The 25,458-nt window shown below is 41.2% G+C and overlaps 2 protein-coding genes across 2 annotated transcripts; both read left to right on the top strand.

Annotated features, from left to right (window-relative positions):
* On the top strand, positions 1-3,252 carry LOC147310867 (U3 small nucleolar RNA-associated protein 14 homolog A). The gene has a single exon (XM_086265506.1). The coding sequence runs from the start codon at positions 636-638 to the stop codon at positions 2,889-2,891; it is 2,256 nt and encodes a 751-aa protein (XP_086121632.1). The 5' UTR covers positions 1-635; the 3' UTR covers positions 2,892-3,252.
* Positions 3,253-11,968: 8,716 nt separating this feature from the next.
* On the top strand, positions 11,969-25,166 carry insig2 (insulin induced gene 2). Its single transcript, XM_086266685.1, has 7 exons — positions 11,969-12,128; positions 14,756-14,964; positions 15,430-15,602; positions 19,366-19,490; positions 19,714-19,880; positions 21,693-21,792; positions 24,232-25,166. Exons 2-7 carry the CDS (start codon positions 14,846-14,848, stop codon positions 24,271-24,273), a joined length of 726 nt encoding a protein of 241 aa, XP_086122811.1. The 5' UTR covers positions 11,969-12,128; positions 14,756-14,845; the 3' UTR covers positions 24,274-25,166.
* The last annotated feature ends 292 nt before the right edge of the window (positions 25,167-25,458 follow it).

Here is a 25,458-nt window from a genome sequence, read left to right as displayed (position 1 = left end):
CCAACGGAATGTATGTTGTATAACAACGACCGAGTGGTTCTGAGTGTGAGCAGCAGATGGGGACACAGCACTGACCTGAAACAGCAAACGGACATAAAGGTGCCTCTGGATGAACAGATAATCAGCTTTGCAACAACAACAAAAAGATTCTTCAGGAGCTTATTGTTTGATAATGTGACAGTATGTCCAAACTATTATATTTTCACAACCACAAGGTACAAAGAGAAATGATAACTGTATTAGAAGATGCTTTCGACCAAGAAGGAGCCATGGCTAATAAAAGAATAAAAACACAAGAGTATTATCAAATGTGGGTCAAACATTTAGTATACACTCTGAAGCTGGTTAGTGTTTATTACGTAACGTTCATAGAATAATTATGAATTCTTAAACATGTCTCCGCATCATCGACAGGAACATTTTCATCTCGTTATTTAAGATGATATTATTGATAAAATGATAATGTACAGTGTGAAGTGGGACCCCCCCCCCCCAAAAAAAACAAACCCCAGCATATTTTGCGACAGTGAACAACACTGTCGCAAGTTTCACGACAACGGGTTGTTTTACGGCACACGTGGGGCACGCAGTCGTCCCAGTTTAGTGCATTGATCTCCGGCAGTTGTTGCTTCAGCATGGCTAAAGTTTCGAAAAAGAAAGCGAGTAAAAAGAAAACACGCTCCGGATGTGCGGAGCAGAGCAACGAGGGGCATCCAGACGTGATTTACGACGACGAAAAGGAGGAGGATGCGACTGATGATGATGATGTTACTGTTGAGGACGAAGACGGGTACGATGAACGAAAACGCCAAAAGTTGCTGGAGGCTATCGGCACTCTCAGTGGTAAGAGGAAGAAAACTCTGGGGGAGAGGTCCGAGGCGGCCGTGCATATGTCCGAATTTACGGTCAACGCAGAGGGCGAGGGCGACAAAGTCGATTTGTCGGACTTGATAGGGTCCATGAAGACAACTCCTGGACTCTCAGGCAAGAGCAAGAAGCGGCTGAAGAATTTGGAGCAAAGCAGAAAGACCATAGAGTGCCCGCTAAGCAAGCAGGAGAGCGAGAGGATAAGGAGAGATTTGGCTTTTCAGAAGGTTTCCAAAGAGGTGAGCCACTGGAAGAGTGTCATCAGACAGAATGAGAGGGCTGAGCAGCTGGTCTTCCCTCTCAATCAGGAGCATTCAGGCCCCAAGCCCATTGAGAGGGTGGTGATGGACTGGAAGGCTCAGACTCCGCTTGAGCAAGAAGTCTTCACTCTCCTGTCTGCCAACAAGCAGCCTATTAACGACCCCATTCTTACTCCCACTGAGGAGGCCTCCATGAAAGCGATGAGCCTGGAGGAAGCTAAGGTACGTCGTGCAGAGCTGCAGAAGGCCCGGGCTCTTCAGTCCTACTACGAGGCCAAGGCGAGGAGGCAAAGGAAGATCAAGAGCAAGAAATACCACAAAGTGCTGAACAAGGCCAAATCCAAGGATTTCCAGAAGCAGTTTGATGAGATGGTGAAGAGAGACCCGGCTGCTGCGCTGGAGGAGCTCAATAAGATGGAGATGGCGAGGATGCAGGAGAGGATGTCACTGAAGCACCAGAACAGCAGTAAGTGGGCCAGGTCCAAGGCCATCATGGCAAAATATGATGAAGGTGCCCGCAAAGCTATTCAGCAGCAGCTGGAAGTGAACAAAGACCTGACCCAGAAGTTGGTGACCTCACTGAACAAGGAAGAGGAGGAGACGATGGAGGAAGAAGGTAACGCAGACGTGGTGCCTGACTTTGTGAATGATGCAGAGCAAGGACTGGATTTTTCAAATCCTTGGATGACTGGAAAGCTCTCTCAAGACTGCGTGGAGAAGGAGACAAGTAATGCTGTGACTATTAGAGCTGAGGAAAATGTAGCTGAGGAGGTGGAGGAGACAGAAGAAGAGGTGCTACTCAGAGAATTTGATAACAGGAGGAAACGGCGTCAAGCTCAGGAAGCTGACGCACCTGTAATGCTTATGGAGGAGGAAGAGGAGGAGGAGGAGGAAAACAAAGATGCTTCTGACAAAGAGGAAGAAGAGCTTTCAGAGTTCACAAGCCTTTTCAAAGGATTAGCAGAGGGCTGTGGAGAGGCTGACACAGCAGCTGAGCTGGAAAAGGAGCTCAAAATCAGGTGTCAAGAGGATGAAGAGCTTCTCACACAGGGCAAGGAGGCAGAGGAGGAGGAAGCCACAGATAAAGGAGCTGTTGTTCCGCAGCGTCCTCCAGCCACAGAAAACACACAAAAGACGGGCAAAAGCAGGAAGAGGAGGAAAGGGATTGAGCTGAAACAAGTTCTCACCAAGGGCACACAGGTCCTGCAGGTTCCCTTTGCTCCCACCATCGAGGATGCAGAGGACTCGGAGGAAAAGCTGGACCAGAGGGGGCTCATTAAAGAGGCCTTCGCTGGAGATGACATCATCTCTGACTTTCTGAAGGAAAAGAGGAAGCAAGAGGATGCAGGGAAGCCTAAAGCAGTAGACCTGACACTACCTGGGTGGGGTGAGTGGGGAGGGGGAGGACTGCAGCCATCATGCAGAAAACGCAGGAAGTTCAGGAGAAAGATGACCCCACCCACACCCAGGAAAGACCAGCATCTACCAGGTGTCATTATCTCTGAGAAGAGGAGCAGCTCCATCAGGCTCCACCAGGTCAACGCGCTGCCCTTTCCCTTTGAGAGCCCCTCAGTCTTTGAGAACACCATCCGCTCTGCGCTTGGCCGCACCTGGAACACAGAGCGCACTGTCAAAAAGGTCACCAAGCCCAAGGTCGTCACCAAGCTGGGCGCCATCATCGAGCCCATGACTCGGGAGGAGCTAGTGAAGGACAAGAACGGAGCGTCTGCAGGAACCAGCAGTAGTGTGAAAAGAAAACCTTAAGAGCTTAAAAGAAGCTGTTTTGTGGACATTATTAAAACATCGCTTCACAACATTTCTTTCCCTGCTGCAGTGGAATTGATCTGTAATGTCAGAATATTTGAAGTGACTAAATATCATTAATAATTTTGTTTTATGTTTCAGGGGCTGATCTGATCAAATGGTGATGAGATCTTTTAAATGTTATATTTGTTGAGAACCCCTGAAATAATTCTTACTGGAGTTGAACTTGTGCTGTTTCACCCTGTAGTTGGAGCCTAAACTGTGAGACACACTGTAGAAAACAAATATCTCAGAATGTCGAGATGTCTGCTTTGTAACTTCTTGGAGAAAATGTGCTTTTTAATTACACTCTTATACTGACTGTTGGTGTTTTTTGTTATTTTTCCTGCCAGTTTGTATTGAATCAATCTTTTATCACCACTATGTCATGTGTGCTATAATGTCTAATCTTTACTGGAAAAGGCGATACCTGTGGTACAACACACAGGCTGGGCTCTAAAGGTTTTTCACATGAGATGAAGTGTTTGCAGATTCAGAGTCTGCACATTGTTGCTGCCAACATGTGTTTCCTGCTTCTCTTACACGAGGCTGTGAAACGTTTCGAATGTGTTGAAATGTGGTTTGTGATTTTTCTCTAATGGAGACAAATCTTTGTATATTGCAGCATATTCCCAGGTTATTGTGTGTTATACTCACCAGTTAATGTAACTGCATACAGTAAGTATGACTTTATTGATCCCAAAGGGAAATGAATATAATTATAATCATTATCATACGCATTTAAGTACTCAAGAAAAAGGTAAATAAATACTGAAACATATACAATTTGTTACTTTATATTTCCACTGACTTCACTCGAAGCGGATGGTCTGTACTGACTCCACTACGTTTGTGTGTGAACTTTAGCTTTTGTTCTGATTATATTAAGTCCCATGAAAAGATGTTCGATTTGTTGATTTTTAAGATAATTAGAAGTTGGGCTGAAAATAGGGCTGTACATTACATTAAGAGTTAATGTGTCGTGTCACTATAAACATCATGAGCACATCGCATTGCTCTTTAAGCTATTAAGATAAGCTCAGTCTTAAACATCTAGAGTAGTAACATACAAAAGATGTTCATACATTAAGAATTCATTTAAACATACACAGGAGTGTTGCAGCTTTGTGCATTGAAACACAGCAAGTATTCAAGTAAAAGTATCAAAGCAATTGTAAAAATACTCAAGTGAAAGAGCTGCGTAGTAAATCCTACATAAATAGTAAGTATTAGCAGGTAAACCTAGTTAAGGGGTCTGTGTACACATCGTTAGATTACTAGTATTGAGGCAACAATGTAATCCATGTTGTAGCTGCTGGACTTTTATATAAAACCTTATGAGTTTACAGGGTCGTTTGTAGTTCAAAGATCCATTTTTCCTCTTAAATGTAGTCAGTGGAAGAAGGAAGTAGCATACGACAAAAGAATTAGAAATGTTGAAAGTCTATTTATGGCGCTTCTTTAAAGTATTTACTAACAGAATATTATCCTGACATCTCGTATGGTTACAGTATTCAGTCTAAATGTAGTGTAGCTTTTATTCCTTTGGGAAATTCAAGTGTTGTTAAAGCAGAGTGCACACAGCCCACAGGTGCTTTAGTATTTCATATGACAGGTACAAATGGGAGACGAATTAAAAGAGCTGATCCTGAGCCCTGCAGTAGGAGATCGGGCTGCGCTGTGGGGGCAGTTGGCTGTCCTGGTCTGTGTGGGAATGCTGCCATCTATTGTACACAAGGGTTCACTGCTCCTACAAAATGTTTGTAATCACACATTGTGTGCTTTATCGTAATGTTTCACCCGAGGTTAACAGCAGGAAGTTTCAGTATGTTAGGTCATCATCAACAAAGGAGGGAGTGTCTTTGAACTGCTGTCTTCATCTCATGTTTGTTAATGTAACACAAAGTGGGAATTTTCACACACACTCTTTCAGTACCAGTCAAAACTTCACACACTCAGGATATTTCTTTTTTTTTTAAAATTATAATTCTAGTAAATGGTCACAACAATAAAAATCCAACTGAATTTATAAGTGACCTGATGTAAATGAAGTTTTCTTCACTGAACCAGGGAAGGACACCTGTGTATATTTGAGCTCACTTGTAAATAATTCTTTGGGTTAAATGTTGAGCCCACTGAGAGGAAAACGAAACCACAAACATGCCCGAAGACTGATCAGCTTCATCGGCAGTTTCACACTTTAAATTTATTATACTTAGATAATATAATCATGCAGACTCTCAGATATGTCCTCAAATTTGACTGATGGGGACATTTTACATGAAGGAAAAATCAGCTCGTCCCTGGTTCTTTCAGCTGCTCCCTTATTTCCTGTTTTTTTAAAATAAGTATATTAATTCTTAAACAGCCCTGCGACCTGTCCAGGGTGTAGCTCGCCTCTCGCCCTAACACAGCTGGGATAGCCCCCCGCGACCCTGAAAAGGATGGATGGACTGTGATGTTCTTCATGAAATGTAAGAATAAGTAAAGGCGTGGACTACAAGTAATGAAGCCGCGTGCAGCATAAAATTAAAATACAAGACAACTTAAGTCACGGTGTGAATCACACAGTTTGGTCTCAGTAACAGGTTTGGAGTTTCTTCACTGCCTCAACAACTGAAGAAATTTAAAGTCCAAATTTTAACCTAGTTAATTTTAAATCAGTGGTTTTGCAATTACACAAAATGATGTCGACCTCTGCGCCTGTAATTTTAAGGATAATCTCAAACACCGAAAGCTTAGCTGTAGCATCCTATCGTATGATGGATTTGTACTGCAACCATCTGAATGATTTACTTCCACAGGCATCTGACTGCACTTGCCTGGTCCCATTTCATTCAGTCAGTGAGTTTGCTTATTTCTCCTGTCTGAAAGAAGAGCGTCCAGCATTTTTACAAGTTAGAAGCTCATTTCTTCGCACTCTCTTTCCCTGCTAATATTCATTTGTAAGGCCATGCAGTGGTATATCTAAAAGAAAAGCCATTACAGTTTGGTTACACCTTCACACATGGGTGAGAGTGCATGCGCTGGCACCCGACATCTCTGTATTTTTATGATAGACATTCGATTAAAGCGGAGCACTCTGTAATGGACTGTGCATCAGTTCAGGTAATGTTGTCAGCTTGTGTGTCGGCGAGGCGATGAAGAACTCGATTAGAAACCTTATAGTTACTAAATCAGTCATTCTCCAGCTCCCTCTTTATTGAGCCACTTCTTTGGGGCAATTACTACAGCTTCATACAGCTTCCAGCGATGAAAAGAGACCCAGGCCTTGGACTTACTGAAAGCTCCTGTGGCTGTAAATCAGAGATGTGGGCTTTTGAATGGAAACGGGTCCCATGATGGAATGTGATTTTCTCCATAGCACCAATTTGTGAGATCTGCTTAAATATTTGTTCAGGGACGAAGAAGTGTGTATGCCTATCAGACCGAGCACTGACGATGCAATGCCAGCTTATTGTCTTTTGCAGGGTGGTGGGATGGCTGTGAAATGTTACAGAAAAAAAGGGCTTTCTTAGATAAGACTAATTACTGCTGAGTGCCTCAGACTGCGTGTGGCTTTGTCCTGCTTTTAGCAGGAGATGTGCAGCTGCAGTTTGAGTTTACCTCATGATACAGCAGCATGAAACAATCTGATAGAGCACTCTTTCCCATTTCCCTGTAATCTAAAGCCCAACTCCATTCCCACCCTGACAGGTGTAAGATTAACTTAGTTAGGTGCAGAGGCACCCATGCGCACCAAATTAAATTAATGGAACAAATTTCCCTCCTAATTAAGATGAAAATACGTGTCAGTTATAACCTTGCTGAGCACTAATTATGTACAAATGATTTATCATCTGTTTCGTCCTGAATAGAAATAGGCTCACCTCTTCAATAGCCCCGGCTGGCTGTTAAGAGATGGGTCCTGATTAACTGTGACAGGTTGTGCTGCGGAGAAGCTGCACATCTCGGGGCCAGCCAATCAGAGACAGCCTCAACTCAGACTCTCCTCCCTTCCATTAAGCTACATTGAGTGTGCAGCTGAGCATTGCTGTGCCTCAGCTCTCCTTCTTGTTTCGCTCCCTGGAATGAAAATAGAGTATATTCCAAGAGGGCCGTTGGTTGTGGTGGTGGCGTGGAGGGGTTGCAGGTTAGCTGATGGAGGTGGATGGCATAGGGAGACTGGTAAAACCCGAACCAGCAGGTGAATCCCTCCTTAGGCTGGATTAGCTCGTTCCCCCCTAACAAGAAGGAGATGAGGCGTTTTTAACAGACCCTGTGAAATAAATAGAATAATGAAGAATGCAGCGAAGCTCATACATCAATGTTTAACGCAACGTGGTGGATAATTGCTTGAAGAACAAAAATAGTCTTGTATCACTATTTACCAACTTGAGACCAGCAGGTGGTGCAATAGGTTAAACCTGCCTTTGTAAATTCCTGTGGGTTAAAATATAAAAAATAAACAGCGCCATGGTAAAATTATAGTCTAAGCTGGATATTCCAGCTTATTTCCTCATGTCCTGCAAGCACAGATATGTTTCAGCGGGCAGCAGCACTGATTAGCATTAGAACCAGGCTCCCTTGTGATCCTAAGGACACACTGGCCAATCTGTAATCATTGTTCTGCAGGCTTGCTCACGGGGGATATGGTACACTTTGTCATTATCATTCAGTATGCCACACACATGCTGGCATTGCTTTCATGGTGCCGCCAGCAACAGGACATTAGCATTTCCTCCTCATAGTTCCAAGAATGTGCACAGACAATGATGCACCACAAATCAGGGCTCTGGTTCCATTGGATGGACATTGAAGATTTCTCTGCCTGCTGCTGCAGGAACAGAAAAGCTCCTTGTTCTGTGTCTCATTTGCTCCTGATGTGATTCTCAGCCATATAAATGTCATCATGTACAGGTGTCAGCTCCATCCATTAGGGATCATTTAACTCTGTGATTTTGGATTTTTTACACTGTTGTTTGCTCATTAGATGTTTCATTGTTGGTAAATGTCAGACTACGTGAACCGGGGAGGTAGCAGTGATTTCTTCTTCCCAGAGCTGAGTATTTCTCCACCATACAGAGCTAAGGTAATGCACATTCAGAATCATGCCAAGCACAGAAACCAAACCCTGAACAGCATGCACATTGTATATGTATTGTCTAGCCATAACTCTTTTTTGTTTTGTTTTTTAAATTTTGAAATATTTTCCCTGATGTTAAAAAAAAAATCACAGTTTTGTACATGTTTAATCTCTCGCGGACTAAATAAACTCACACTGAACATGCAAGAATTTTTGTTGTTCATTCTTTATTGTGTCCCCAAACTTGTGACGTATATACTCTGAAAACTAGAGCAGAGGCCATTTTCTTGTTTCCCATTTGAATCCTTCACACGTGCAGTTGGTGAACACGCTCGCCAAACAGCCTCTCCCTTTTCATGATGGCTGTCCTGGGATTGGCAGATGGCACAGACAGGGAGGGGGTTAGAGGTTAATTCTAGACAACAGAGAGGTCACAAGGCCTATTATTTTTGAGATGGGACTTGCAATGGTCCAATGGGGATGACTGTTATGATCAAGGCCCAGCCCCACCTCTCCATCACCATCCACAATCAACACCACACACACGATCACTCACATTTAAAGTGAATGAGCCGACAGAGGACTAATCATGAAAAGGTCCTCAGCGCTCGGCACAGGCAGGATGATGAATTGTATCCTGCCTGTTCGGCTGTGTAACGGGGCCTCCAAGTAGCTCTTGACAGCTAATTTAAAGCTCCCTATATCCTCCTCTTACTTCCCTTTATCAATCTAATTATTAGAGTTAAGTGAGTGTCCCTTAGGACTCTCCGATAGTCCAGCACAGAACCTGCTGAGTCATCTTAGTGGATAAAAAACACACATAAAGATCAGTGTAGCAGCATGGGCTAAAGAACAGTGCGCTGCAGCCATGTGAGGAGCACACTCTGTAGGCCTGAGGGTTTTCTGAGGATTGAAGATATCAGACAGAAGTCAATTCTAATTGTATTTGTATCATTGTGAATAATAATGCAATATAATATTATCAAAAGATAAGCAATGAATGGATTCTAGTACTTCTAATGGTGACTGCAAACCTGATATGTGTCATGACCTGATGGTAAGCACACACACAATGTAAGTACTTTTAACTCAGTTTCACTCAATATTGTACAAAGTATGAAGTAAATAAATAAAGATGTGTTGTCCTGCTTTGAAAAAGCATTGTTTTAAATTTACATAAAAATGGTCTAAATAATAATAATAATAATAATAATATAATAATAATAATAATAATAATAATAATAATAATTATTGTTATTATTATTATTATTATTATCTGAGACTTTTTAGAGCTGTACTGTTGCTTCAGCAAACTGAGAACGTATTCAGGGCTCGACTAAGAAATTGCTGCTTTTGATCTTTAGGAGTGTTTTAAAGAAATAACAGAGAAATATTAGCTGTAACTCACATTTATGTCTTTGCGTGTATTTAAGTATAATAATGAGACCTTCAGTAGTACAGCATTAATGTTTAGGAGTCACGGCTGTTTTTATACACAATAATAATATATATATATATATTTGTTCACTGGAGTGTGTGATCAGTTTCATTTATCACTTACAAATGTATCTTCAAATGAAACCAGCTATTTATCTGTTTATTTATTTATATTTTATATTTCTAAAATGTATATTTCACAGTTACATATTACTGTAATAAACCATCACATCCGGTTATTTCACAACTTAAGGCAGCAGTAAACATAGTAGTGTGACTGTTTACCTTTTAATATTCAATAACATAGTTGGTGGAAGTTGAAGAGGATCATTTCTATTTAGTTTGGTCTTCCATAAAACTGCCGGGCAAGCAGCACCTCCTCACATTTTTTAACAAAGTGTAAAGCAGCGAGCATCACTCGTGATTCTTACCAGCCGAGGTGGCCATGCTTGTTTTGTGTTTTCCAGTAAATTCCTGCGATGTTGTGCCTGTTTCGGTGGGATTTTTCAGTTCGATCAGTTTAATGTGTGAATGAATCTAAGAAGATTAACCTGGCTTACGTGCTGCAGCTTGTTAAAGGAAATGCGTGTGTTTAGAACAAATATAGATTCAATCCACGCTTAATGTATTCGTGTAAAGACACATTTGGATTTTTGTTGCTAATACTGATTTGATTTTGTTACAGTCAGATTTTCGCAGATTAATTTTTTTGCAGTATACTTAAAGAAATGAATACTTTTTTCAACTTTTTAACTATCCTTCATCCTACATAATGCTCTTTGTTTCTTGTAAGAAAGGGCTGAGATCTCAGTAGTGATTAATGGAGGTTAATTGCACATGATGAGATCATGGTGTGGTGTAATTCATGTGAAAACATAGGAGAAGACATTAGTGGCACTTGGTCAGGTGGCAAATCAGCTGTCCACTGAGTGGGCTCTTGAAATGCTCGTTGAGATGGAGGACATGTGGGGGAGTGGGGATAGGTGTCAATCCTGAGCTTGAGGCTACACCAATGCGGAACTTCAAGGCAAATGAGGGGCAGAAACTGGAATTAATGCCACATAAGAGGCTGAGACTCTGGGCCATATTGCATGTGACTGGAGCAGGTCTTTTATGCTCATAGCGCCTGTGGCAATGGAGAAAAGTGCTTAAGCATGGTGAGACATTTTTTCTATAAAAGGACTGCAAATGGATTGAAGCACATTTGGTTCAGATTGTGTTTTTCTCATGGTGCACTTGACTAGTGTCTTCCAGGAGCTGGTTAGATGCATTATGGGTCTGGAGACGTTGTACACCCCTCTCACCTTCTGAACCTCCCTCCAAGACGTCTCAGACGATTGTCTGTCTTTGAGGCAATTAGCTGAGTTTTAAAAATCATTAGTGTGCATGTTGTGTAACTTAAATGTTTTCATTTAAACCATCCTTTGAATATTCTGCGAACTGTTTCCACATAAAAACAAATGTGCAAATAAATAAAGTTTATTAATAACATTACACGCATAGTTACAAAACATTAAAAGGATTTGTTAAATAGCACATGCTGGACTCTGACACTCCAAGGAGCTCAGTGAAGACCCAAAAGGATGATTAAATTTATACCACAAATAAATTGAACTGAACTTCACGTCAATCAAACCTCCCAAAATATCTAGAAATGATAGAGGACACAACTTTGCTGGACTCAGTGAAGGTACAGCACTCTTTTCAACCACGTGAGCACTACCAATTACTGCTTAGTGTAGTACAGTCCAGTTTATCATATAGGACTCGTGTTTAATTCTAATTTGAGTTTATTCCAGGATTTTAGTAAATATATTAACAAACAATTTCCCTCAGTTCAACATTTTTTCAGCGTTAAGCTTTCTACAGGTATTTTTTTAAAGATCCATAGCATGTAGACTCCAGTTAACAGATAGAGTTAAGTGCTATAGTTGACAAGAGAGCATGGCAAGCCTCTTTCTGTTAAAACCATTGTGTACCTAGGTATAATCCCCAAAACACCATCATGAGTTGCAGGTCTCAGTATGCTGATTACAAAATAGCATAAATGAGGATTAAGAGTAATCCATAGCGCATGGTGACTTTCTCACTTTTTCATTACTGTAAGCCAATCACACCACAAAACAAATCAATAAAATAAATAAATACAAAATTAAGTGTACATGTATATGTGAGGATTCTTTTGAGTGGATAAAAACTAGAGTACAACGCTGAGCTGGGTATTGGGGCTGTTATATTAAGCTACAAAAGATAAATTTAATTGCTCACTAAATTAAACATGGCCATTGTCCCTTTCCTAGTTATTGAGGCATAAACATTTCGCATGAAGCGACTGTGAATTAAAAACTATATATAAAAACAATCAACAGTTGAAACTATTTCTACAGAAGAATTATCCAATAGATCCTGTCTCTCATCTGTCTCTGCTTCTGCACAATTACAACATCGCTGGCATTCTTTTATAGTCCAGAGCGATTGGGTTAACGTTCCGCACACATCCAATCACATGACGCGTCATTTTTTGCGACGCGGTTACGTCATGCCTTTAAACGCCAACGGCTAGCCGTTCAGCCGGAAGTAGTCACAATAGGGAGAGAAAACTCTAGCTTTTCGTCTGTTTCAGTTCAGTGTTACACGACGAGCAAAAGCCATTGAAATGAATAAATGTGTAAGAACAAGGTGTTTGTCGGCATAAGGTAAGAGCTTGGACCTTAGCCAGTGTGCTATCACGTACACGACACGTTCGTTTTAGCTAACTATTCAGTGCTTACGTACACACAACTAACTTCACGTTAAGCTAACCTACGTTACCTCGGCAGCTGCGTGTTTTCTACTGTTACTATTTAATTGGGTGTTTAGTTGTTTCTTTGACATGTTTTGGTCGCCACCAGGTAGTAAAGGACCGGTAAATGGGGGCTGTGTTAATCGGTCTAACGAGGGCAAAATGCTGCGGCAGCCCTGGCGCCTGCTAAAAATAAAGCTTTAAAGATACGTGGTATGAGTGAATGAGGGGCACACGTGATCTACTGGCTCCCCCGATTCAGCCTTGCATAAAAGACGCTAAAGGTTTCAGTAGTCAAATCAGTACAGTTAATTATCCAGCGCAAGCTCACCATTCATCTGCTCAAACTGTCTGTAGATTGAAAAACGTAGCAGCATCACAGCATTATATTCAGCATTGGTTAATATAGCTGCTGATACATCTGCTACAGTGATATGTAAAAGTATTTGTCCCCTTCCTGATTTCCTGTGTTTGTTTAGTTTTTTTTGTATGTTTTGTCACACTTAAATATTTCAGGTAATCAAACAAATTTAAATATTAGACAAAGATAACACAAGTAAACACAAAAAGCAGTTTTTAAGTGAATGTGTTTATTATTTAGGGGGAAAAAGGCCAAACCTAAATGGCCCTGTGTGAAAAAGTTATTGCCTCCTCCCCGTTATAATGTAAATTAGCTGTGGTGGATCACCTCTTTGGAAAATCGGTAAAAGTGATTGAGAGCCCTCAGCCAAAATATTACAAAGACAGTCATAAAGCTGTGGGACTTCCACGAACCACAGTGAGAGCCATTAAGTTACCCCCAGAGTGGTAATGACGACTCATCCAAAAGACCCCAGAACAAGATTCAAAGAACTGTAGGCTTCACTTGCCTCACTTAAGGTCAGTGTTCATGACTCCACCATAAAGAGACTGGGCAAAATGGCCTGCATGGCAGTTCCAAGATGAAAATCCTTGCTGAGCACAGGAACAGGCTCATCTCAGTTTTGCCAGAAAACATCTTGACGATCCCCAAGACTTGATGCCATTAGTACTATAGGTCTATATAATAATGGATTCTGATTGTAGTTGTACATACAGGCTACTATAGAGCCAACCCACAACAATCTATCTGTAGTTGAATACGACAGCAGCTGCTACTTTGGAGCATTTAAAAAAGCAAGAGCAAGAATTAATCTTTAATTCAGTTCAATTAATTAAATCAGTTACTTTTCCTCACAAGTGTACTGGCACTCCTTTGTGCTTGCATTTTGTGCAGTGCTAGTATTAACAACCATAATAAAGTGCTTGAATGGTAATGCTAGTAAAATTGACCTAGCCTTTCAGGACAGCTTGAAAGCCATGAAGCAAGTTAAGTTTAAAAAAAAGTGAAGTATCTATGTTTGCAGGTGCTGCATCTGTCAGTCTCCCTATGTGAGACTTGATTTTGATGCTTTAGGTGGATGCAGACTCATTTGTCTCTTTTCCACTGGTACCCACTCGGCATGACTCGACTCTGCTCGGTTTCAGTCATTTTCCATTACAACTGATTGCCAACTAAATGTGTGTGAAGTCGTTATAGCAACGCGGCTTAAAGTCCCGTGGCATCATTTCTATCTGAGAAACAAATGCGACACAACAATGGAGGAAATCATGGCGATGGTGTAGCTGCTGTTCGGTCTGTGGCTTTGTACCAGACTTGGGGAACGTGGTTTTGGTGTTTCTGGAGTCATTTCCCTCGTCAGAGGGTTTCACAAATAGTGGTTTGGATTCTTGTGCAGGAGTCGCTCTCAGAGAGTGCATCCTTTGGAAGCCCCTCCCCCTCCTTTTTTATTTTTATTTTTTTAAACTGTTCCTGAATTGTATCCAAATGTAATATGATCCCTTTTCTGTGGTCACCAGCTCTCCACCAGTAAAACCCACCAGTAACATCTTCCTGTTCCTGCTGATAGTGAAGCAAAGACCTAAAGTCATCACTGTTCTAATAATCACCTCGGCTCTTTGCCTCAGAGGAGAAATGAGCATGCTCGACACAGTTTAACAGCCAGTAACCAAATATCCACATGCATACATGGATGGTGGTTACATAATAGTGTATTAGTTTTAGATACATGAATTCAAGTTGCACAGGTTGTATACATGCAGTCAACCACTCATTCTATCTATATACAGGTCATGGTTTTACAGTCACCTCTATGCATGGTTACTGATGGTACAAGACTACATGAATGAGCACAGATTACAGGAATTGCTGATCATGGAGTATAGTTGGGTGGCTTGTGTTGTAATTACAAACAAACATGGAGTATGTAGACTTTTCTGAACATACACTCTGACTTTTAGTTCTGAAAGATACAGAAAGTTTTAACGTTAGAAGCTGTGTATATAATATCTTACACCATAAATCCTTTAGGTTTAAAAAAATGTTCTAAAACTTACTATGTAAAACCATTAGGTCACCCATTACATGTAGCACCCAGCTAACCTACCTTTTTATGATGTTCTGATTGAAACAGAAATCAGCCTAATAATTTTTTTTTTGTTTTGCCTGTTCTTGTTTTTCAGCGTGGTTTGGGATGTCAGTGGAGGACATTGACCACACTAATGTTTAAAGATGTCAGACACCATCTGTAATTTCCTGAATTAGTCTTACGAATGTCTCTAACCTTGACGACGATGAGCGGAAGAACAGTGACCGACGACCAGCAGCAGTGGTCGAGGTCTGGAGAGATGCAGCATTCTCGTGGACCATACATCTCAGCTATCACCAACAGGTTAGCTCTGTGTGCTACAGAAGGTCACCATAAGAAGAACAACAAACTCCCATAGTGCCATTTTTACTGTCTTTGCTGTATGTTACATAGTAAGGTAAATCTTTCATTAGTCTTTTATTCATTGAACATTGTAGCACAGAAACTGTAATCTGAGGCTAAGTTATCCTGCTAAAACTCAACACTGTATGCAGGTAATCTGGGTGTGACCTGGGTAACAAGGTAGCCAAGTTGTCCACTAATGGTCTGTCCCAGCTCCTTCAGTATACTTTTAAAAGTATTCGTGAGCAAGGTGAAGCCCAATTCATCACTGGTACAATTCTGGTCCAAGAGAGTGTGAGTGTGTGAATGAAGTGCTTAAAGTACAGAGAAAAAAGATCTTTGAGTGGTCAAGAAGACTAGAAAACACAATAGCACCTAAATACCAATCCAGACCAGCATCCTGACGCCTTTTATTTTGCTCTGCAGGACGACCAACCTGTTGATCCGAGGGGCCATGTTGTTCTCTGTGGGCGTCTTCCTGGCCCTGGTGCTTAACTTACTTCAGGTACAGAGGAACATCACCCTGTTTCCCCCTGATGTCATAACCAGTATCTTCTCTTCGGCCTGGTGGGTGCCGCTCTGCTGTGGGACAGCTGCAGGTGTGTGAAACGTTTCCCTTTTCAAAATGAGGTTCAAAAAAATGTATTTTAAGTGGCAGGCGAGATAAAAAGCAAAAGAAAAAGTTCAGATGGAAACCACAAAATGTAGCTAGACAAAAGGTTGTGAACCTCCTGCCCCGGTGCTGCCTGTGTCTCTTTGCCCATCTCCAGTTGCTCACTCTGGAGTTGAGAATGATTTTAACGTCTTTGTTTATCATTGCTGTAAGTAATTCTCGATGTTCTCCAACTCTGTGATGTAGGGTGTAGCTAGAAGTGATACTTGCAACTGAAGTGGTATTTACCTAGGCTAGCTTGCGCTCTAGGATAGCCGCTTCGACGAAAGCTTCGAGTCCTTAGCAATAAACTTCTGCTTTTGTGCACAGTGCTATCAGTTTTTCATTATGACTGGGAAACACTTCAGGAGCTGTGTTCATCAACCAGTTTGAACTTTGTAATAATGTATGGTCTTGTGGACACCACTTTGTCTTGGGTCCTTTTGTTTACTTCCATAACGCTCGAGGAAAACAAAGAGAGAGAAGGCAAATCTAAGCTCAGATAAACAACAACAAATGACTTATTGTGTCATTATTTATTTAACAAAATTTAAGCTAAAATGCAGAGTAAGAAACAAAGAACATCCTTAATGTTTTTATGGTAATCAAGAGGGAAAGAGGCACTGCTGTTGCTCTGAGACTTACCTTTTTTTTTTTTTGCAGATTTAACTGAATTGTAGAAGCTCTAAGCAGACAGATCAGCTTAGGTACTTAGGCACGAGTACCAGTCCTGGCCTTAAATTTATGTCTGCTGTCCTTGATATAGCCTAACATTGCCCGTTACCACATCAGCCGTGCCTGCAACAGTCCAACATAGTGCATCCCTGTACATTTCACAACAATACTTTAAGGTAACCTGTTTAGCCTGCACTACATCTACCATGATTTCCAGTTTATCAGACACCACTGAGCAGGCCTTACCTCTCCTGTCCCGTCTTTCTTACATCTTTCTACATGTCAGAGTGCACTTATCATACACTTTTTTTCTCCTTGGGAAATACACACTCTGTACAGCTCACAGACACACCGTGGTCCAAAGTGGCACTTGTCTATGCTCTGTTTATGCTTGCTCATCTTCTACAATGCTAGCAAGAGCTGTCCTCTAGAAGGTTCAGCGATGGTACTGAGCTAAAATCTCCATGTTGTTAGCTGAAAACGACACCAAGCAGCACACTTAAAATGAGCAAGTTACACAGTAATAAGCAGAATATTTTGTGAGCACTCACCAGGTGCATGATGGTATTCAGTTTATTATACAATTAAGACACACAGTTTATGCATTTTCTGAATGTTAAAACGGTGTTCCACATAAATTTAAAGGTAGAATTCAGCAAAAACTGAAAATATGTTAACTCATGAAGGTCTGAGAGTCTCAAATCTATACATATGTGCGAATACTAGGTATACGCACATTTTTTATTTTTACTATTTTTAATTAAGTTTATGTGTGTGTTTTTTTTATTTTTTTATTATTTCATTGATTTGTACAAACACAAATAGGACTCAGAGTTGCATGCCAAGCTTTGTAGCCATTCTGTTTCAGAGATACATGCTGATAAATACTCACAGGTGGTAAAATGTTAGATATTTACACCCGCTAGTAATGTTGACAGCCTAACTGATGCTGTGTCACTTTTGTTATAGGGCCCCAATGTTTTGCATCTGCACAGAGATTTTAAAGTGTCTCTTTGATAGTGAAGGTTATCAAACTAATATGACATCGAAATGTATTTATTGATCTAAAGACAGAAGGTCCCTGAGTCACTGGTTCTGGCCAATCAAAAAACCTTTCAGACACATGCACTAACTGTTAGTATGATGAAATGCAGTGTACTTGACTTTGAATTGGGGTTGTCAAAAAATAAATGCAAATCCATATTCAGATATTAATCAATACTAAAAATGTATATTGATCTTAATTTGCACCCGTATTGATACAAACTGGCTTCCTGTAGCTGACTTCACCCTGCAGACACAGCTGCTCCCACTAACATGTGTCAGTGTTCATGACTGAGCAGCAGTTTGGGAAACATTTCAATAGGACAGTAATGCTCCTGCTTCAACACTGCTGAGTCAAACAAATAATCATTTTCACAATAAATTTGTGATTTTTATAGGGGTGGCTGCAAGATAATAACTCCGAGTTGCTCTCTGATGCATCCATCGGAGTGTGAATGTGTGTGACTGTAGTTAGAAAGCACTAAGTACAGAGAAAGTGCTTGTGAGAATGGGTGTGATTGGGTGAATGTGGCATGTTGTAAAGAGCGCTTTGAGCATCAGTCCATTTACCATTTATATAAAAGCATACTTGTTAGTGCTACGTGGCATTTTTAGAAAAATTATGCACACTATACAATTCAGTTTTATTTATACAGAAACAAATCACAACAACGGTTGCCTCAGGGCACTTTTAACATGACGATAACTGTGCACGCACACACATCATTACATTGAAGGTTACAACATACCCGCCAGGCTTTTGGTTTATTGAAATGCTGTCTTCTGGGTGTGATGCTGCCGATGGAAATGTAGAGCAATGCCTGCTGCTCCCGAGTGGCTCAGCACAGAGCACAACAGCCCGAGGCTGTCTTAATCCCCAGACACACAGCGTCGCCCACAGGAGCCTGTCATTTCCACCTGTTGTTGAAATACACAGTACTTTGTATCCCAGGGGACGGCTTCTGCATTCTGTTGAAAGTGCAGAAATAGTTTCGCTGCTGTAGTAGCTAGGTTAGTGGTTTCGTAGATGCGTGCTGCAATGAAAATAATCTTTTTGTTTTGTTTTTAAAAATTCTAGGTTGAGTTTCCTTGCTCGCTCAGAAATGAACTTATTTTTGCATGCTGTTGTACTTATCGAACCATTATCGTTGGCATTTTTACCAGATTAAATGACAGAAATGGGAACAAACTGGGTTTTGTTGTTGTTGCCCCACGAAAGGAAGACCAAGAGTCACCTCTGCTGCTGAGGATAAATACATCCCAGTCACCAGCCTCAGAAATCTCCAGTTAACAGCAGCTCAGATTAGAGCACAAATAGATGCCACACAGAGCTCCAGTAGCAGACACATCTCTACATGTTCAGAGAAGACTGTGTGGATCAGGCTCTTTTGGTCAAATAGCTGCTAAGAAACCACGACTACATGTATGGTTCCCACCATGAAGCATAGAGGAGGAGGCATGATGGTTGGAGGATTTTCTGGTGACACTGGTGGGGATTTATTCAATCCCCCAACATGTAAATAGTCATGAAAATAAAGAAAAATCATTAACTGAGAAGGTGTGTCCAGACTTTTGACTGGTAGTGTACATACAAACACGAACCACTGTGACCTGCACACAAATCACTGCACAGTTTATGCTTGTGGATCATATTGTTCTCATTTGCAACACTTTTAAAGCAAATTCCTCTCCATGAGTCTCTGGTGGTTTTGGCTCTTTATTGTTTATTATTGTTACGTTGTTTTCAGGCCCCTCGCTGAACCTCGTTTTGCTACAAGTTTCTTCCTGTTGAAAGGGACGTTTTCCTTCCTACTGTTGCCAAGAGCGTGCCCATAGTGGGTCATCTGATTGTTGGGATTTTCTCAAATATTATAGGGTCTTACGATAATATTAAATCGAGGCTACTGTTGTTTTGAATTGGTGCTATACAGATGCATAATTTCCCTTATCTTTCCTCACAGTATTCTTTTTCCTTTTTTCCCCCCTCGCAGCAATGATTGGGCTGTTGTACCCCTGCATCGACAGCCGTCTGGGTGAACCACACAAGTTCAAGCGGGAATGGTCTAGCGTGATGCGCTGCGTGGCTGTGTTTGTGGGTATCAACCACGCCAGTGCTGTATCCTTAGAACGTTGGTATTTTCTCTGTTTAATAATTTTCCTCTGTACACCACCAGAGTGGACTTTAAATCACGCATTCAAGATGTAAGTAAAGCACAGAGTGTAACTTTTAATTCAAGGAAGTTTGTGTTTAATGACTTACTGGGTAGATGATGGAGCTGTACATTGTGTAAGTGCATCGTAGAGCATTCAGCCTGGTCCTTGACCTCTGCCTGCATCAGAAAGTGGATTTTGCCAACAATGTTCAGCTGTCTCTGACTCTGGCAGCTCTTTCCATTGGCCTGTGGTGGACATTCGATCGCTCCCGCAGCGGCTTCGGTCTGGGAATCTGCATTGCCTTTTTGGGTACGCTGGCCACCCAGCTCCTGGTTTACAACGGAGTTTTCCAGTAAGTTACTCAAACACTAGTTTGCATATTAAGACAATGTGGAGGCTGATTTGAGAGAAAATCATTACAATGACAAATGAATTTGGTAACTCAGACTTTATCATTAAATAAACTGCTGAATGCAATAATGTGAACTCCAAGTGAACTTTGTAAGTAGTTGCACTGGTGTGCCAGCACAGACTTATGGCGAACTCTGTCTGGTGGGCTTCTGTATTGTGCTTATTGAATCGAGTAATGTAGCACACTGTAATCCCTGTTTATAATTTAGTATTTGATAATAAGTTATATCAGCATGTAGTAAGTTACCCTCCTCTAGCTCCAACAGTTGAATATTGACTGGTCCACAGTGATCTCTTCCAGCAAAAGAAAACTGACGCACTTAATATGAGGCACGATATTAGCAGGGCCACGCTGCCTTTACAGCACACAGCTATATCCTCCAGCACAATGACTAATGTTAGAGTATGGGCAGAATGCTAGTATTACTGTGCAAAATTCTTGAGCCACCCATTAGCACTTTATATGCCATAAGGAGACAGACTTTCTTGTAACTTTTAAAGTGGTCTTGAGCGATATTTCTCAAGCGTTCTGAATATGTTTCAGAGGTGTTTTCAGGCCGGTCCATGAACCTGACCATCTGAGAAAGATTTCTTGTTTTGTTGTTAATCCATAACACTGACCTTTAAGTCATTCAAGCATAAAAAGGCACCTAGAGATCGTACCAGTGTGGTGTTGACGTGTAACAGACAACTTGGCACAGAACCAAAGAAATGGCATGCCTAAAAGCTATCTATAGCAGGTGAACAGTACTGAAAGTTATATCATTAAGAAATATGAAAAAAATCTAGCAACAACTTGACACAGATTGTGAGGAAATGTGTCTTGCCCTTCAATTTGTCCATCTACTCTTTGTTCTACTGGATAAATTCCAAATTTAATTGCCTATTGTGTGGTTAACTATTTGTGCATGTTAGAGGTACTTCCACTCTTTGTTGTGGTCATTGTTGGCGTCATTGCTCAAAGTAATAATGTATTACACACATTACACAGAACACTTTTCTTAAATTTAACGCAGTGCCTTACTTACTCCCAGGAGAAAGTAATTTGTTACTACTTGTACACATTACGTTTCTCTGTAAAATGACCTGAAACGTATTGTCTCATAGATATCATTTAATATTATAAACCCGCAGACCGCAGTCCCACACATCAACACAAATCCCTATCATATTGAGGACACACATGATCTTTCTCTTAGCATTTAGGTATGAACACAAAGCCAACAGCATGAAGCAAAGATGACAACAAGCTCAGAAAACTTAATAACGATTGATTCTACTTAAACAGGTAGAAATGGAGGCCGCAGCCTGACTGGCTCTGGTCTCACTGGTTCTTGGCTAGCTTAGCGTTAGCATGCTCTTTGTGCAGATATTTACAAAGAGCCAAAGTTGTGTTAGCAGCATAAGTTGTTTCTGACCTGGGCACAGTTTGCACTTTATAGGTGTGAACTGAGAACCAGTTTTAATCTCAGCAGAGAACAGAATTAAAGGCAGCCACCATCTGAAGAAGAGTTTCTGCAAAGATCTATCTCCCATTTTCCTCTCAACATATAAAGAAATAACAGGTGGCTCAAGAGTAATGCACAGTAGTGTATAACACTTTCTAAATGACTAGAGATCTTGTCCAGAGACTGGACATTATTAACGATGATGATGATGATGACAAAGCAACCTTGGTTAATTCAAACAGTCAGTTAATTCTGCTGTGTATAGTTTAAAGTGAGTTTCTGATGTTTGCCTTTTCTCTGCCCAGGTACACGTCGCCTGATTTCCTTTACATTCGCTCGTGGTTACCCTGCATCTTCTTTGCAGGAGTAATAACTATGGGAAACATTGGACGGCAACTAGCTTTGGTAAGAAACAAATTAGTTTACATTTACATCAGTTACATTAAGGCTAAGCAGTCACTGCTTCTCAATTCATCAAAATTTTTAGAACATTTTCTGCTCTGATTTGCAACTGCTCGTTCACACTACAAATAAAATGTGACAGCAAACGCGCTCTATTGTGAACCCTCAAAGCGTCTTGTGTCAGTGACGTAAAAGACGGATTTAATGCGACATGACCATCAAACAGCAGTCGCTTTCTGAAACATCAGATATGTATCGAATTCAGGACCACATACGAAAGTGACCCAGATCGGATTTGAAAATATCGGATTTGTGCCGTTCACACTGTCACACCATGATCGGATAGATGGGTCGCATACGGTCAAAAAAATCGGATTTGATGCGCTTTCGCCTGCAGTGTGAACGTAGACTTAGACTGCCCACAATAAAATGCCACTCTGAAATGTGTCCGGTGAGTATGCTGGCCATGCAAGAACTGGGATGTTTTCAGCTTCCAGGAATTGTGTACAGATCCTTGCAATATGGGGCCGTGCATTATCATGCTGCAATGCGAGGTGATGGTCGTGGATGAATGGCACAACAATGGGCCTCAGGATCTCGTCACGGTACCTCTGTGCATTCGAAATGCCATCAATAAAATGCACCTGTGTTCGTTGTCCATGAGATACACCTGCCCATACCAGAACCCCACCGCCACCATGGTCCACTCGATCCACAACGTTGACATCAGCAAACCGCTCACCCACACGATGCCACACACGCTGTCTGCCATCTGCCCTAAACAGTGAAAACCGGGACTCATCTGTGAACAGAACACCTCTCCAATGTGCCAAACTCCATCGAATGTGAGTGTTTGCCCACCCAAGTCGGTTACAACGATGAGCTGCAGTCAGGTCCAGACCCCGATGAGGACGACAAGCATGCAGATGAGCCTCCCTGAGATGGTTTCTGACAGTTTGTGCAGAAATTCTTTGGTTATGGAAACAGATTGTTGCTGCAGCTGGTCTCAGGCGATCCTGGAGGTGAACATGCTGGATGTGGAGGTCCTGGGCTGGTGTGGTTACACGTGGTCTGCGGTTGTGAGTCCGGTTGGCTGTACAGCCAAATTCTCTGAAACACCTTTGGAGACGGCTTATGGCAGAGAAATGAACATTCATTTCATGGGCAACAGCTCTGGTAGACATTCCTGCAGTCAGCATGCCCATTGCACGCTCCCTCAAAAGCTGCGACATCTTTAGCTTTGTGCTGTTTGATCAAACTGCATATTTCAGAGAGGCCTTTTATTGTGGGCAGTCTAAGGCACACCTGTACATTATTCATGCTGTCTAATCAGCACCATGATATGCCACACCTGTGAGGGGGAATGGATTATCTTGGTAAAGGAAAAGTGCTCACTAACACAGATTTATAAAGATATGAGAACAGTATTTGAGTCTTTTGTGTATGTTTCAGATGTTTGAGTTCAGCTCATGAAAAGTGGGAGCAAAAACAAAAGTGTTGCATTTATATTTTTGTTCAGTGTAAATTAGATTAAACTGGAGACTGAGTGTCATTTATAAACTCCACAATTACCAAACTGAGCTACATTTAAAAAAAAAATAAAAAAATAGTACAATTTATCATATTTGCTCAATCCAGCAGGAAAGCTGAATGACAATAGAACTTCTCTCAAGAGAATATGAAGAAGTGCGTCACCTTTCTGTTCATATTTTGACGACTCAGCACTCAGGCACTTAATTACCTTAATGTGTCCCAAGTTATAGATCCTGATTCATTTTGATGGCAAGTTTTTGTCTGTAATAGTTTTTGAGGTATTCGAACATCAAAAAAAGACAGTGGCTGTGGATGGACAGACCAAAAACATCTGATTTACATGATGTTGTTCGCTCACTCATCCAAGTTCATCCAGTTTAAGTGTTGTGATCGCTTTCATGACCACAGGTTGATAAAATGAAACCCCTAGGCATGCAGCCTCTTAGGTCAGCAGTGCTTTTCGTGTTGGAAATCACAGATGCTGTTTTTGCCTCGTCTCTTTCTTAGTGTTGAATCATGAACACTGAACTTAACTGAGGCCTGCAGTTCTTTAGAAGTTGTTCTGGGTTCTTTTGGGACCTCCTGGATGAGTTCTCAGGCTCTTCAGTTTTCTTTTCACATAGGTCCAGAATAGCTTCATCCCTCAAAATTATAAAGTGCACGTTGTATTTACTCGGGTTTGTCTGATATTAAATTCGTTTGATGAAACATGATAAAGTACTAAATGTACTTAAAAAAAAAAAAAAAAAAAGGTTGCAAATGCTTTTTCACAGCACTGTATATCGACTGATTAAAGAAGTCACCCAGCCGAGTTACAATGATACATCATGTCCATATTGGTATATTAAAGTAGATGGGCTTTAAGTGGTGTTTTGTGTCTAACAGCTCTCCTTCTCCCCTTGTTTCCAGTATGAATACAAATTCATTCAGGACAAGAGCCATCAGGACTGAGGGATGTCTCTGCTGCATCAGACCTCTGCTCAGAATGACCTGAAGCCAGGTGCAGGTTATCAGCACGGACTACAGCTGGCTGATGAGCCAGTCAGGCCGTTTAAATCGATCCCCGAAATCTCGATCGGCTGCTGCGCTGCATTTTTGACTGGCTCTGTCAGGCCTTCTGCTACCACATGATATCCATGAACTGACGTGAATAATGAGAGTGAAGTTTCTCTCCTTCCTTTCCTTTATTGCGGTTTATCTGTAATAGACATGGATTAGCAGATAAGCAGCCAACATTCAGATCAGCTTAGATGTTTGCTCCCTTGGCTCGATTGTGCCAAACAGAATCTGTGGGATCTGTTTATTTATCTGCCCTCGTCTCATGATTCTTCCTCATCTGTCGTATATTGGTGGGGAACACACAGCCTAGTGAACATATCCAGGATGCATCTATGTACTGGACTTCTTTTTTTTAATGTAATTACTCATAATCTACTTTTAGATCTTCTTCATGAAGAGATGTTGACAGGTGCTGGTGCTAAGGAAACAGGATGTCCAGTGTTCCCCTGTAGTGGGTACATGTAAGAGCCCATTATTTTGTGCATTAATATGTACAGTATCATCAGGTCAAAAAACACTGATGTCTTTGGGTTTAGGGTTAGAAGTGAGCAACACATTTAGAAATAGAAATTCCATCTATAAATGAAGACTATGGTGTTAATTAGTTTAAAACTAGTTACTGTTTTTTATTTCAGGGAGGAAGACTTGGCCAAAAGTCTTCCTGCTGCCTTTTAGTTCCCAGCTCACTTTGAATGGTGTTGTCCACCTAATGCATGACAGCAGATATGGAGTAACGGTGATGGAACTTCACACTGAATCAAATAAATTCTCTCTGGTCAAACTGGTTTTGCTGTAAGGAGATTTTCTGCTTCTACCAAAATCTGTTTTTTTTTGTTTTGTTTTTTTTCATTGTGAAGAGTGACTTTTGTAAAATAAGCAGTCACAAACCTGTTTGTGCAACTCATCATTTCATTGAAGGATGAAATGAACAGAACCTGTTTAGGTCACCACACATACAAACTGGTTCCAGTTTGGTTGGCATGCAACAAAAGAGTTCCTTTCACTGTAATAAAGTCCATTCTTCCCCAGCCACACTCAGTTTTCTGCAACTGCACCACAAACATTTCTTAGTGAAGC

The sequence above is a fragment of the Aulonocara sp. 'chitande type north' Nkhata Bay genome, linkage group LG16 (genome assembly GCF_057382095.1).
Source record: "Aulonocara sp. 'chitande type north' Nkhata Bay isolate Kocher_YH1m ecotype deep benthic linkage group LG16, A_spYH_male_GT1.1, whole genome shotgun sequence".
NCBI classification, from domain to species: domain Eukaryota; kingdom Metazoa; phylum Chordata; class Actinopteri; order Cichliformes; family Cichlidae; genus Aulonocara; species Aulonocara sp. 'chitande type north' Nkhata Bay.
The sequence above is the reverse complement of the archived record's forward strand: the minus strand, read 5'-3'. Positions and strand labels throughout refer to the sequence as shown.